The 15,761-nt window shown below is 44.8% G+C and overlaps 1 protein-coding gene across 1 annotated transcript in view; it reads left to right on the top strand.

The window, feature by feature from the left end:
• The window catches only part of DPP6 (dipeptidyl peptidase like 6), a 594,783-nt gene that overhangs the window by 331,665 nt on the left and 247,357 nt on the right, over positions 1 to 15,761 (top strand). The window contains exon 3 of the mRNA XM_026652149.1: positions 618 to 716. Within this exon, the coding sequence (XP_026507934.1) occupies positions 618 to 716 (99 nt within the window). The remainder of the gene's footprint in view (positions 1 to 617; positions 717 to 15,761) is intronic.

Consider the following 15,761-nt stretch of genomic DNA (forward strand, 5'->3'; position numbering starts at 1 on the left):
TACCTGAGTAGGGGGAAGATTTATAAAGGAGCCTAAAGATGCAGAGAATCACCTAGTGGGATTTGCAAAAGCCCAGTTTAGTACCTAACTCCCCTTGAAATAATTTGTAAATCCCACCAAGAACCAATCTATATCTTTAGGTGCCTAACCACCTTTCTCAATCTAGACTTGTGTTTTGTTTTTCTTTTCCCACTATTTGAATGTTTAACGTATGGCATAATTTAACCAGTGGTGTTAGAACAATCTCTTCAATAATTTGTATTGCTATGACGAATACATTTAAAAAAAAACAAGTTTTGTTCAGAAGAAACACACACTTTGGATCAGATTTTGGTCCTTTTGTAGTCATTGGGACCAGGCATTTGCTCCTAATACACAGTATATATGAATTTCAGAATATTGGGCCAAATTTGACTTTACATTAAGGTCCCATTATACCACTCAGCCTGCCTACAGGGGCCTTAACATGACTGAGAATTCAGGCCATGGTGTTCTCCCATCTATTCTGAAATGTGGAGGAGCTCAGCATGGGGAGTTATATGCCATTCACAACTGTTGCATTTGCAGATATATTTCAAATGAGGAATAACGCCTATTTCCTTCTGAATGTTTTACAGTTGAAGATAACAGCCTATCTCAAAAGAAAAAGATAACAGTGGAAGATCTGTTCAGTCCTGATTTCAAAATTCATGACCCAGAGGCTAAATGGATAAGTGGTGAGTCTTACACGCACACTTGACAATAATTCTGCTCTCACTTTTTCTTTCCTCTTCCTGTCTTTCTTTTTCCCTCCTTTTCTCACTCTTTCTCCTGACTTGTGTCTCTAGTACCCAAATTCTTACTCCAGCTTTCCTCAGGGTAAATGTGTAAATTATATTTCTCCATTATACACAGCATCACATATGTGTCAGTAACCCCTAGAGGCCCCAGTCAGGGCTGTTGGTTGGTGCCATTCAGACATGAAGTGAAAAAGACAGCCCCTCTCCCAAACAGCTTATAATCATGGTAGCTGACAAGATGCAACAGGTGGTCAAAACAAATGGTTAGAGCACTATCATGGTCCGTCTTTATTTTACCATAAACAAATCTTCTGATTTATATTTTCATAATGTATTCCCTCGCCAAAATATTTTTTTCAGGCAGAGAGGTGAAGCGTTGCTAGGCAACTAGCAACACAGTGGTCCAGCAACAGCTGGTCTGCTCCTTGTATGTGAGCGATCTACTCTTTTTATCCTGTCTTGCAATCTATATTTTCCAGTACCAAGGGGAAGAGACAGAATAATACCAGAATTAATGCACACCATATGTGCAGCAGTGGAAATTGTTCTACAGATGCAAATTCCAGCCCCCCACTGGCATCTACTACAATCTAAATCAGCTCTTGCTGGAATGAAACAACAACATGCTGTACCGCTCATTTAGGGACCAACCTGACTCTCATTAAAGTGAACGGGAATCTTTCTATTGACTTTAATTGGAGCTGAACCAGGTCCTCGCTGCTGCAATCTGCCTTTTGAGGGGGGGTCTACCCTGTGGGAGCAATTTTAATCCCCGGAGAGGGGTGGGGAGAGAGATTGCCAAGGGAATAGGCTGGATCAGTGCATCCCCCAGTCACTCTAAGCACATCCATCTCTGGCCAGCCCCATCCACTTTTTTTTCTGCTGCACTAGCCGCTGGTGGAGAAGCCATTGCAGGCAGTGTCTGTCACTACAACCAATGGGCGACTTGCCAGAGGACTTCTGGCTGGTGAGTGCCCGTTTTCAGTTTCTGCACACCTGTTGGACTGTCTCTCCCAGTACTGCAATCTATGGGGAGAATAAAGGTGGAAATACTTCTTGCATTTAGGAGTTCAGAAACCATTCTTTAGCATTATTATGTAACCTTTTCATGCCTAAAGGCTCCAATCAAGAGGCTGCTCGACTGCTCTGGGCACTGTACAGACACCTATTATGAAACATTCCTTGCCCCGGGTGAATTTCTTTGATTATTTTGCTTCATATTATCCTGTTCCTATGAATATTTTTGCACCTAAACTCTGCCACTAGAATATTTGTGGGATGATAACGCAATATATTTTTTTTATTTGAACAAACATCAGGAGAATTTTCCAGCTCCACTTAGAGATTTTCAAAAACTAATTTCTTTCATGGTTAAAATGTGTTTTTCTGCACAATAATGTTCTTTTTTTTTTCCTGTGCAAATACAAGCTTTCCCGAACTGTTTGCATGCTGGTAATAGCTATATGTTTTTATTAGCCTCTAATTTTTGGCAGGCGTTATAACTCCCACATTGAATTGTTGGTAAAGATCTGGATCCAGGGCCCACTGAAATCAATAGACCCTCTTGGACTTCAGTGGGCTTTAGATCATACCCAAATAATCTAAGGTTCTATAAAAGTAAAAAAAAATATTAAGCTGTCATTGGTCAAGCCATTATAAACATTTCTGATTAAATGATTTTCCCTTTGGTGGTGGTTATAATAATTATGTTTCAGATTCTGATGTCAGGTACACCAGTGTAAATCTGGAGGAACTCCATGAAACCAGTGATATTCCTTTAGATTCGCACCAGTGTAACTGAGAGCAGAGTCTTGCAGTAAAATACTATAATGCCCTTCATCCAAGAACCTCAAAGCACTTTACAAACATTAATTAATTCTTACAATACCCCTTTGGATAGGGAAATATTACACTCTTTGTACAGCTGGGTAACTGGTAAATCAAGCTTACAATGACCAACAGTTCAGTGGAAGAGCTTGAAATAGAGCCCAGTAGTCCAAAGTTCTAGTCCATGCTTTGCCCACTACCCCATCCACCCTCTGTCCTGTTGTACCCAGCTGTTCTTGGTTCTCAAAATGCAAGTTCTTCTTCCCTTAGGACTCACTAAAGAAGCCTATTTCACACTAACACAGCTTAGTAGAAAATAGCGCTGAAAGATGTGTGTAAAAGTGGGAATTAATGGGTGGAAAGAACCCTGGTTGTTTTGGGATTCCGACAAAATAATTGAAACCGTAACAGTGTCATATATCCTTGTCCCCATTCTTCCCTTGTTGTTAACAACACAACATAAACCACTCTAATGTAAAGAGATCTGAAAGCTAGATTGCAAAAATTGATGCTCTTGGCTCTTTTCACGTCTACCAGATTTCCTTTAAAGGGTATTACTCTCTCGTTTTATTTTTTGTGTTGTTATAAAAGACAAGAGTTTGTTAGCCTAGCCAATGATAAGCACGTTGCATAGCTAGGAGTATTCAAATGGTCTCAGTGATTTGCTTTCAAAGCAGTTCAGCTAATGAAATCTCTCAATTCTGATCCATTTGCTTCAGTGGGTTTTGGGGGTCTTTTCATTGATGTCAGTGGGCATTGGATCAGGTTCTAAAGTCCCAACACAAGAAGACATCTCTCTTCAGGACAAAAATCCCATTGAAGTAAATGGAACATGCGTAAGCACTTTTCTGAATTGGGGCTTGAATCCAGGAAGTGTGTGGTTCTGACCTATACCGATATAATCCCATTGATTTAATAGTAGTTAACAGAGAGAATTAATTCATGGTATGCCCACATCTTGAATGCTGCATGCAGATGTGGTCGCCCCATCTCAAAAAAGATATATTGGGATTGGAAAAGGTACAGAAAAGGGCAACAAAAATGATTAGGGGTATGGAAGAGCTTCCATATGAGGAGAGATTAATAAAACTTGGACTTTTCACTTTGAAAAGAGATGACTAAGGGCAGATATGATAAAGGTCTATAAAATCATGACTGGTGTGGAGAAAGAAAACAAGGAAGTGTTATTTACTCCTTCTCATAACACAAGAACTAGGTGTCACCAAATGAAATTAATAGGCAGCAGGTTTAAAAACAAACAAAATGAAGTATTTCTTCACACAGTCAACCTGTGGAACTCTTTGCCAGAGAATGTTGTGAAGGCCAAGACTATAATAGGGTTCAAAAAAGAACTAGATAAATTCATGGAGGATAGGTCCAACAATGGTTATTAGCCAGGATGGGCAGGGATGGTGTCCCTAGTCCAGAGGTGGGCAAACTACAGCCCGTGGGCCACATCCGGCCCACGGGACCGTCCTGCCCGACCCCCAAGCTCCTGGCCCAGGAGGCTAGCCCTTGTCCCCTCCCCTGCTGTCCCCCCTCAGCCTCAGCTCGCTTGCTCCGCTGCCGGCGCAATGCTCTGGGCGGCGGGGCTGTGAGCTCCTGGGGCAGCGCAGCTGCAGAGCCCGGCCTGACCCAGTCTCTGGGCTGTGTGGTGGCGGTGGCGGTGTGGCCTGGCTCCAGCCAGGCGGCACGGCTGTAGCGCTGCCAGCCATCGGTGCTCCAGGCAGTGTGGTAAGGGGGCAGGAAGCAGGGGGATTGGATAGAGGGCAGGGGAGTTCAGGGTGGTGGTCAGGGGGTGGGGGTGTGGATAGGGAGTGGGGTTTTTTGGGGGGGGGAACAGGGAGTTGAATGGTGGCAGGGGCAGTCAGGAAGGAGGGGGGGTTGGATGGGGGCAGTCAGGGGTAGGGGTTCTGGGGGCAATCAGGGGGCAGGGAGAAGGTGTGGTTGGATGGGGCAGGGGTCCCGGGGAGGCCGGCAGGAATGAGAGGAGGGGTTGGATGGGGCGGCGGGGGTCCGGGGGCGGTGAGGGGACAGGGAGCGGGGAGGTGTGGATGGGGCAGGGGCCCCAGAGGGGCCGTCAAGGAACGGGGGGGTTGGATGTGGCAGGAGTCCTGGGGGGGCAGATATGAGGTGGGGGCCAGGCCACGACTGCCTCCCCAACCGGCCCTCCATACAATTTACCATGTGGCCCTCAGGCCAAAAAGTTTGCCCGCCCCTGCCCTAGCCTCTGTTTGCCAGAAGCTGGGAATGGGCGACAGGGAATGGATCACTTGATGATTACCTGGTCTGTTCATTCCCTCTGGGGCATCTGGCACCAGCCACTGTTGGAAGACAGGATACTGGGTAGATAGATCTTTGGTCTGACCCATTATGGCTAACAATCTAAACAGAAAAGACAGTAAAGGATGAAAGAGAGTACTATTATCCCCATTTTACAGATGAGGCCTGAGGAACAGAGACATTGAGTAATGAAATTGAGCCCTGTTCTCTTGAGTCCCAGTTCACAAGACTACCCTTTCTCACTGACATAATATTCCTCCTCCTACATGAAGAGGCACAAGGGGTACAATTTTCAGAAGGACCCGAGTCCCATTTTCAAAAGTGACGCAGGCACTTAGGAGCCTAACTCTCATTGCAAGTCAAAGGCTTTTGACTAAGTTACAAGCCCTTTCGAAAATGTTACCTAATAACTGAGATCTAAACAAAGCAAAGCCTTTTTTTTGGTTATGCGGAACATCACATTAGTTTTATTGTATATTTTACTAATACAATTATAAAATAAATCTCTAGGCTCTTTTAAAGTTTGATATTGAATTTAATGATCTAGAACTAATATGTTTTATTTACCATTCTGAAAAATGTTGTCTTGTACTAGCAGCGGTAATTTATTTCAGTTTACCTTTAGTAATAATGCTCAGATCAACAACACCCTGAGAGCCCTGATGTCCCCAAGCCTATTCCGCATAATGGAAATTCATTGCACTATATTGATAGAACCACTGATGCATTTCAAATGATGCAGATGCATATGGAGTAAATGAATTATTTATGGTTCACTCTGCGTAAGTATTAGAACTTTTTAAGTGCTAACATTTTTCACTTTTTAAAAAAGTATGAATTAAGGTGCCACAGTGACAGTCCTGGGGACTGGTCACAGCGGTATAGCACAGTTAGCTGGGATTGCAAGTTTCTCCAAACTGCTCCTGTAATGAATTTAGAGGACCAGGGGAGTGACTGAGTATGGGACCCACCCAACTCTTGTCAAAGTCAATGGGACTTCCATTGACTTCAGTGGGTGTTGGACGAGAAATAATAATAATATATGTCTATCTCCTAGAACTGGAAGGGACCCTGAAAGGTCATCAAGTCCAGCCCCCTGCCTTCACTAGCAGGACCAAATACTGATTTTGCTCCAGATCCCTAAGTGGCCCCCTCAAGGATTGAACTCATAACCCTGGGTTTAGCAGGCCAAGGCTCAAACCACAGAGCTATCCCTCCCCCTTATAGGGTGTTGGACTGCTTCCTATAGGAGTGGGAGAATAGTTCATCTTCCTGGCCCAGTCAATCCCTGCCCCTTCTGATCCTAGTTCAGATGGTCTTGTTTCTAATCTTTCCTCTTAAATACGTCCCACTCATCTACTTTTTAAACTAAGTACATTTTAGTGTTCTCAGATGTGAGTGCTGGCAGATTAGGGCAACATACTTGTCCTGATTCTCCTGTCACTTACAGCAGTGTAAATTAAGCATAACTCCGCTGGCATTAATGCTGATGTGAATCTGGAGGAAGTGGGAAGAGAATCAGGCCTGTTATGTTTTCATTTTTTCTTGGCTCTTCCGCCATCTGAACTCCTAATTAATCAAGTTTTATTTCATTGCATTCTCAAATGTGTTGTGCTGAGATGGCTGAAAAGAGACCTCCCCCACCTCTGACCCCGCTGTGGCCAACGCTGGAATCATCATTCACGGCAGCCTATTTTTGTTCTACTCCGGTGTGCTTTTTGCCCTTTTGTGTGCAACTGCAATGTTTTCTGATGGATGTATCAAAAACCACAGGCCCATTCTTTCACCACAGGGTGAAATCTTAGCTACCAAGTCAATTGTCGTGGTGTCTAAGCGCTTCTACCCCCACATGCAGCGGGTGGTGAAAGCCCTGCAATGTAGCAGTTTCAATGGGGAAGTAGGCTTGAAGGGGAAAGAGAAGGAGGTGTGGGAAGGGTCTGCGAGAGGCTGTAGGTTCCTCCGGTGTGCAGATACATTAGCCACAGTCCCCTAGGTAGGGGACGTGTTGGAGTTGCAGCCAGTTTTTGAACAATGACAGGGATACCAAGCTGCCTTGCCCAGGGATTGAGTATTGGGTTCCTTCCATCCCAGCCCTTGTGTAATTCCTTTCATGAGGCTCATTTACTAGGGTTTTGTAGTTTGTGTGCACTAGTTAATCAAGGTGTTTAAGCACATGCCCAACTTTCAGTATGTGAATAGTCCTATGGAAGTCGGTGGGACTGTTCATGTGCTTAAAGATAGTTCCTATTCGTGTGCTTAAGTGCCCTACTGAACTCAGGCCTAATGCTGCAAAACTAGAATTAATATGGGCCCATGGTCTGTCCAGCCTGAGCTTCTGCCCCCAAAGCCATGGAGATCATTCATTCTCCGTGCCGGATGTTACAAAGGGAATCAAAGGACAAGCATATTTACATGGACCACAAGCCCTGATTTGAGACTCCACCCTGGAATGGCTCCTCCATGACTCTCTCTGCAGATTGTGAATTCCTGAGAGCACCAAAAATGAGCCGCAGTGTTTCTCTCCTGGCCTCAGCTTTCTGGGATTTGCCTAAGCACAGCCAAATTGGCCCCTAAACGAGAGAGAGAAAAGCCTGCAATTAATTGTTTTTGAATGTTCCTTCTCCAATGAAGATAGGATGTGAAGGGAAACATTTCTATCATGCAGCTGTTTTGTTTTGTTGCTGCTAAAGAGAAGGAAAGAGGAAATCAGTCTGGCCCTCCTGAAAATTAATGTAGTCTGCAGAAGCATGCTGGTGTGAGGCTACAGTCTGTTCTTTCCCTTTAAATGGATCCTAGTGCATTGCAGGGGAAGGCTGTGCTTCTCTGCAGCGCTAGAAATGCTGTGACGCTTCATATAGCTGTGAAATGGAAGGGCTTTGGGCATCCTTTGGCCAACCACAATTCTGCTTAGTACTTGTGTCTTATTGACAGGATTCTTTCTAGGCAAGTTCCTCCTCCTGGACCATCCGCTCCTAGGCATCATTGCCTTTAACGTTATATTATACCGTAATGTTATTGTTTATGGCTACAGTGTAATAGTGGGCAATGCACTTCACAAAAAATGGCAGGTCCCAGCTCCTCAGAGTTTACAGTCTAAATTAGAACGCAGCAAGGGATGACAATGAGCAAAGAGTGAGTGGGGAAGCTCTGGGGAAAATTGGGACTGCAATAGTAAAAGAAATGGACATTTTTGTGTATGCAGGCCAGGACTTTCAAGCTTGGATGACTAAAATAAGCACCTAACCCTATACTTAGGTACCTGGTTTTCTGAAGTGTGCTGAACACCCATAACCCCTACTGACCTCAATGGTTGCTGTTGAGTCTCAGCACCTCTGAAAGTCAGATCACTTATTGAGGTACCTGAGCATGGAGTCAGGTGCTTAACTTTAAGCACCCCCATTTGAAGATGTTGGCCTTAGTGTTTTACATTTCGTTATGTAATTGCTTCATACCAGGCTGAGTGAACCGAGGGCCAGAAATGAGGAGTGAAGGTCAGCTTTGAAAGGCTGGATGAAAGGAGTGATGGAGGAGGGATTTGGAGGAGAGCAGTGTTGCATGGTGTGAGAAGAAGTTGAAGAAGGACCAGGGAAGTTGTGAAGATGCTCTGCATTGACAAAGCCGAGGGTGTGACTAGGGAACTGGGGGAAATGTAGGCAGGGCCAGAGCTTTGCAAGACCTTGGTGGGAGGAAGAGGAGTGAAAAAGTGAAATACTGAAGGAGATTAGAAAGCAGTGCAGGGTTGGCGGAACAGTGGGGCAGAAAAGATGTTTTAGGCTTCAGCTGGTTGGATAGGTTAATGGGGAGCAATGTGGGTATCAGAGCCAGGAAAAGGGAGGTTGTTCTAAAGCATTACCTAGAGAGCTTTATGAACCTTTGCCTGGCCTTCCATCCTGGACACTGTTAATACCCACTTTCCCTAGCAACCCACTGATAGCCTGGCCTTGCTCCCATTGAAGTCACTGGCAGGATTCCTATTGATTTCAACAGGAGCAAGATCTGAATACATACATTTCCTTAACGCAAGGAGACAAGGTGGGTGAGTTCACATCTTTCACTGGGCCAACTTCCATTGGGGAAAGAGACAAGCTTTCGAGCTCTTTCCCCAACAGAAGTTATTGCACCCACCTTGTCTCTCTCAGATCCTGCAGGTGGGGTCAGCAAGCAGGATTTCTACACTTGTTACAGCTGTCAGGCATGCAAAAGTAATTACCCTGTTTCCCCTCACTCAGCAAAAGTAGTGCTTTCCTCTCAAACTAACACTCATACATACCTCCTGCTGTGATAGTGCCTCTGAGCGAGCAATGGGTGTCAGGAGAACATTTTGGAATGGTACAGGTGTGGACTCCAGGAGGGCTGCTTTTGCATTATAAGTTTGCTCACAGGTTGGAGGTACAGATCCATGAAAATTAAATGCCTGCTCTCCCTTTCTGTTCCTCCTCCTCATCTGTCATCTTCTACCTTGTCACCCAAACTACATTTCCATCCTTTTTATAATGTGATGTGTGGCAGCACAGAATGGTCCCAGACAACGTCAAGATTATAGACTGCTAGTGTTAGTGGCTAACACATAGCTGTTGGGTGTAGTGCTTTATCTCTGTAAAGTGACAGATGGACAGAATTATTGCCATTGCCCCCATTCTCCAAGGGAGCCTCTTTATAAACAGGATAACAGTGGGGGTAGGAATGGCACACTGCTATGCTGAGCTACTCCATTTGTGGGGGACTTTCAAAGATGCAGCTCCCATGCATCTGTTTACCTCCTATAACACCACAAATTCAACATATGTGCTTAAGAATCTGCAACCAGTTAAAAGACAGGGCCTGATTCTCCTCTTACTTGTTATGGTTGTTTACATCAAGAGTTGCTCCTTTTGAAGGCAATGCAATTAAACTGGTTTTACACTGGTATAACTGGGAAAAGAATAAGGCTTAATCTATCTAATCTATAATTTTTAGAAGTCTGTGTGACTAATTGCCTGTACAACGGGAGTGCCTGATTTGCATGTGCATTTACCAGGTTTACACATGCAAATCAGATGATTGTATTTGTGGTTGGTATTCACGCTAATTATACACCTAACTTCTTTAGAAAAAATCAGGTCAGTAACCAGCTAATTTGGATACACTGTATCAAACTAACAAATAGCCATTTGAGCCACCTTATCCCAACATATCAGAGTCTATATCATAATGGCAACTGGTGCTATTTAACATCAACTTTTGAACAGGTCAGTATCAGGGTGCAGAACTGTTTCTGAAAGGGATATGAACAATGACAAAGTCTTAAGACTTAGAAGTTATTGCGGCTCTTATAAGACAGCAGGTCAACTTACCAACCAGTGTTAGGGTTGCCAACTTTCTACTCGCACAAAACCGAACACCCCTGCCCCACTCCCGCCCCACCCCTCCTCTGAGGCCCCCCCATTCCCTGCCCCTTCTCAAACGCCCCACCCCCTGCTCACTCCATTCCCCCCCCCCGTCACTTGCTCTCCCCACCCTCACTCACTCGCTCATTTTCACCGGGCTGACTCAGGGGGCTGGGGTTCGGGAGGGGGTGCGGGTTCCAGGATGGGGCCAGAAATGAGGGGTCCAGAGTACGGGAGGTGGTTCTGGGCTGGGGCAGGGGGTTGGAGTGGGGGCTCTGGCTGGGGGTGCAGACTCTGGGGTGGGGCTGGAGATTGAGGGGCTTGGGGTGTAGGAGTGTGCTCTGGGCTGGAACCAAAGGGTTCGGTGGGCAGGAAGAGGATATGGGCTTGGGGAGAGGGAGGGGAGGTAGGTTTCCAGTTGCGAGTGTGGGCTGTGGGGTGGGGCTGGGGATGAGGGGTTTGGGGTGCCAACCACTTTAGCCCACAGCTATCATCTCGAGTGGAGCTTTCCAGAAATGTCTATGTTTACAGCAGCTGAAAGGCTACCTTTAAGGTGACCCCAAGCTTTGTAGGGAACATTAGTTAGTAACTTACGCATGTTACCCTAAAGAAGCTCCCAAGTTCTTCACCCCTCTCCACTTAGAATCATAGAATATCAGGGTTGGAAGAGACCTCAGGAGGTGATCTAGTCCAATCCCCTGCTCAAAGCAGGACCAACACCAACTAAATCATCCCAGCCAGGGCTTTGTCAAGCCTGAGCTTAAAAACTTCTAAGGATGGAGATTCCACCACCTCCCCATTCTAGTGCTTCACCAACCTCCTAGTGAAGTAGTGTTTCCTAATATCTGACTTAGACCTCCCCCACTCCAACTTGAGACCATTTCGCCTTGTTCTGTCATCTGCCACCACTGAGAACAGCCGAGCTCCATCCTCTTTGGAACCCCCTTTCAGGTAGTTGAAGGCTGCTATCAAATCCCCCCTCACTCTTCTCTTCTGCAGACTAAACAATCCCAGTTCCCTCAGCCTCTCCTCATAAGTCATGGGCCCCAGCCCCCTGATCATTTTTGTTGCCCTCCGCTGGACTCTTTCCAATTTTTCCACATCCTTCTTGTAGTGTGGGGCCCAAAACTGGACACAGTACTCCAGATGAGGTTTCACCAATGTTGAATAGAGAGGAATGATCATGTCCCTCGATCTGCTGGCAATGCCCCTACTTATACAGCCCAAAATGCCGTTAGACTTCTTGGCAACAAGGGCACACTGTTGACGCATATCCAGCTTCTTGTCCACTGTAATCCCCAGGTCCTTTTCTGCAGAACTGCTGCTTAGCCAGTTGGTCCCCAGCCTGTAGCAGTGCATGGGATTCTTCCGTCCTAAGTGCAGGACTCTGCACTTGTCCTTGTTGAACCTCATCAGATTTCTTTTGGCCCGAACCTCCAATTTGTCTAGGTCACTCTGGACCCTATCCCTACCCTCCAGCGAATCTACCTCTCCCCCTCAGCTTAGTGTCATCTGCTAACTTGCTGAGGGTGCAATCCATCCCATCATCCAGATCATTAATAAAGATGTTGAACAAAACCGGCCCCAGGACCAACCCTTGGGGCAGTCTGCTTGATACCGGCTGCCAACTAGACATCGAGCCGTTGATTACTATCCATTAGCCCGACTATCTATCCACCTTATAGTCCATTCATCCAATCCATACTTTTTTAACTTGCTGGCAAGAATACTGTGGGAGACCGTATCAAAAGCTTTCCTAAAGTCAAGGAATAACATGACCACTGCTTTCCCCATATCCATAGAGCCAGTTATCTCATCATAGAAGGCAATCAGGTTAGTCAGGCATGACTTGCCCTTGGTGAATCCATGCTGACTGTTCCTGATCATCTTCCTCTCCTCAACTCTTGATTCCCTGCTGGAATTCAGACTTGGCCCAAATAATATTTTCCAGGCCCAATTGCATTTATTGAGCAGGCAGTTCTAGTTGCACATGGAGACAAGTGGAAGAGTGCAGTCCATATTCCTCCACTGGCCCTGTGCTATAAAATATTAATTTCATAATAATTCAGCAATGGGGAATACCATACTCCTGGTAATTAAACTTTATATCAGATATTTGTAATTGAAAATGTGCTGGGTAAAGACTTATTCATCTAGCAAAGAAAGTCTCTTGTGACTTTCGGATGTCTTGATTGTAATGGTGCTCAATAGCTTAATGATATAAGCCAGAATGTAACTCTTTCCCCCACTCCCCATGAGACACTACATTGGATTTACATCATTCATTACAGTAAACTGTGGGAATTTAGAATCAAAAGAACATCACAGGCTAATTAAGTGTAATCCAGCCTCTCAAAATGTGAGCCCACAAATCTCTCATGTCTGTGAAGAATAAATTAAGAGTAGGAAAGAAGCACTAAGATATCATGATAATTAGAGTATCAGGGAGTAGCCGTGTTAGTCTGTATCCACAAAAACAACAAGGAGTCCGGTGCCACCTTAAAGACTAACAAATAACAATAACAAATAAATCTGTTAGTCTTTAAGGTGCCACCGGACTCCTTGTTATGATAATTAGAAGCAAGAGTTCCCTTAATATACCGGTAGTTAACTTGACCCAGAAGAAGAGCCAAAAGATTTTCAAGTTGCATTGTATTAGAATTCAAGACAATATGTCTCAAGACCTACTGTTTACATTGCATCACATAAAAAGTTGGCATAATACCACATAGTGTCACACAATCTAGTACATCATTCTGCTCTTCCCAGTTAGAGTGCCAGTTAGTTTCTGGGTAGAGATCAAGGTCTTGGTTCATAAACTACTTAGGAACCGGTTACCTCAATGTAAGGGGGAATCCCAGCTAGACGGTGAAATAATCTTGTGGTGGTCCCAGAATGGAAAAGAGGATCTCTGAGTTAGGGAGAAATGGTGATTTAGTGTAATATGTCTCCTACAAAATTGACTTCTGTTCCACTTCATGTAGTATCCATACATTTTAAATAGCCCTATAATTCTTGCACTCATTTATATGAAATATTCTCATTATTTTGTAATGTTTTGGTGTTTGACACTCATTCAGATTATTTGAAGCAAAGTGTGTAGAGTTACTTAGAATAAAACTTAACATGTTCTTTGTTGGATCTAATGGACAAAGTAAAACTTGGCATTCACTCAGAGGTGCGGGAACAATTTGTATGGGGAGGGGGTTGTGAGAGCTATTGAAACAAACTGTAAACCCTGCATAAGATGGAAACCACTTCGATCCACCCCTCGTTCCAGCACCTATTTTAGAAAACTAATAAACAAAACTACTGCTGTCCTTTTAAGGGATGGGAGGAGTGAAGTAATACGCAGTGACAAACTCCTGCTGGAGAGGCTACTGCCCAAAGCTTTTGACTGGCTGAGAGAAAGAGACTGTGACGTTGTGCAGTCTATATGGTTTTATAAAAATATAAGTGAATATAATGTAACTGGGATAGTTTCGTGCAAAAGGTCTCTTGTAAGGTATCATTACAAAGTGCATAATCTACTGAGTATGATCATCTGATTTGTATAAATGTACCACTCTTGTATCTAAAACTAGAAATATAAAATGTAACTCTGAGGGCCTATTGTAATTATGTAGAGTGTGGGCCATTAAGGATGGTTTGGAATCTTGATGACTCCCATTGTCTGCAGATGGCTGTATTTACCTTTGAGTCTTCCTGTATATGTGTGTGCTGGCAAGTGAGTAATGAAGTCTTGCAGTGACATGTGATTATGTCACCTGAACTGGAATCCATCTTTAACCTGGTGCTTTTCCAGTGAGGGGGGGTGGAAACCCAGAGGGACAAAGGATTCCCGCCTTATGCAAAAGATATATAAAGGGGTGGAAGAGAAGAGAGAGGGAGAGGAGCCATCATGGAGAAGCCCCTAGATAACACCTAAGCTGGAACAAAAGCTGTACCAGGGGAAAGAATTGTGCCCAGGCCTGGAAGGTGTCCAGTCTGAGAAAAACTTACTGAAGCATCTCTGAGGGTGAGATTATCTGTATTTAGTTTAATTAGGCATAGATTTGCGTATTTTATTTTATTTTGCTTGTGACTTACTTTGTTCTGTCTGTTACTACTTTGAACCACTTAAATCCTACTGTCTGTATTTAATAAAATCACTTTTTATTTAGTAATTTACTCAGAGTATGTATTAATACCTGGGGGAGCAAACAGCTGTGCATATCTCTCTATCTGTGTTATAGAGGGCGAACAATTTATGAGTTTGCCCTGCATAAGCTTTATGCAGGGTAAAACGGATTTATCTGGGTTTAGACCCCATTGGGAGTTGGGCATCTGAATGCTAAAGACAAGCACACTCCTGTGAGCTGTTTTTGGGTAAACTTGTAGCTTTGGGGACAAGTAATTCAGACCCTGGGTCTGTGTTGAAGTGGACTGGAGTGTCTAATTCAGCAAGACGGGGTGCTGGAGTCCTGAGCTGGCAGGGAAAACAGAAGCAGGGGTAGTCTTGGCACATCGGGTGGCAGCTCCCAAGGGGGTTTCTGTGATCCAACCCGTCACAGAGACCTTAACTTTAAAAGCAAAACTGTGATGTGTCTCAGTGTGGCCAGAAAGAGAGCTGGCATGTACAGTGTTGCAAGCTCTCATGATTTTATTGTGAATCTCTTGTTATTTCATGTTTTACTTAAAGGCCCCAACTCCTGGAGTCAAGTGACAGCTTGAGAATCCTGGTTTTCATTTAAAAAATGTAAGTTTGTAGCCCTCATGGTTGCAGAGAAAAGCTTGAAAATGTGACCAGAGGGCACTAGAATGGTTGAAAAATGAGAACACAAATGAAAAGAATGTGATATTTTATTTTTAAATTTCATTATTTTTAAGCCCATCTCATGATTCTTGTTATGGGAGAGCCTGACTCATGATTCTTTACTGTTGGGGGCTGGCAGTATTGCAGGCAGTCAGCCTCAAAGCATGTTTGATTTCTAGAGCAAGCAGACCACATAAGAGACATAATAACAGTGAAGAAAATCTAGGAGAAAGGCAGTGTTGCGTGCTGAAGCAAAACATGGCAATGTTCCAAGACTTGCCATGGGGCTTAAGTCACATTGAACGCCTCTTCAGACTCTCATTTACCCTTGGTTGCTGTGTGGGAGACTGTTACATTTTCTATCCATTCCATGAACATTAAAAACATTCCTTCCCCTCTCACCCAGTCCTTCAGCTGGTTGTTTTGTGTTCTCACCATTTTATATCGTATTAACATAGTTGAAGTGAACTGATGATCTTCATCCAATCCCTAGCAGACCAGTGCCTGTCAGGGCCGGCTCCAGGCACCAGCCCACCAAGCTTGTGCTTGGGGCGGCACCTGGAGGGGGGCGGCGCGGCGCTCCGGCCCCCGGGGAGAGCGGGGCCCCGGCCGGGGCTCGCCGCCCCCCCCCCGGGGCCCCCGGCCCGGGGGGGGGGGGGCCGGCCGGAGGCTTTTTTGCCTGGGGTGGCAAAAAAGCCAGAGCCGGCCCTG

Source organism: Terrapene carolina, unplaced genomic scaffold (genome assembly GCF_002925995.2).
Source record: "Terrapene carolina triunguis isolate 2854851 unplaced genomic scaffold, T_m_triunguis-2.0 Scaffold111, whole genome shotgun sequence".
NCBI lineage: Eukaryota > Metazoa > Chordata > Testudines > Emydidae > Terrapene > Terrapene triunguis.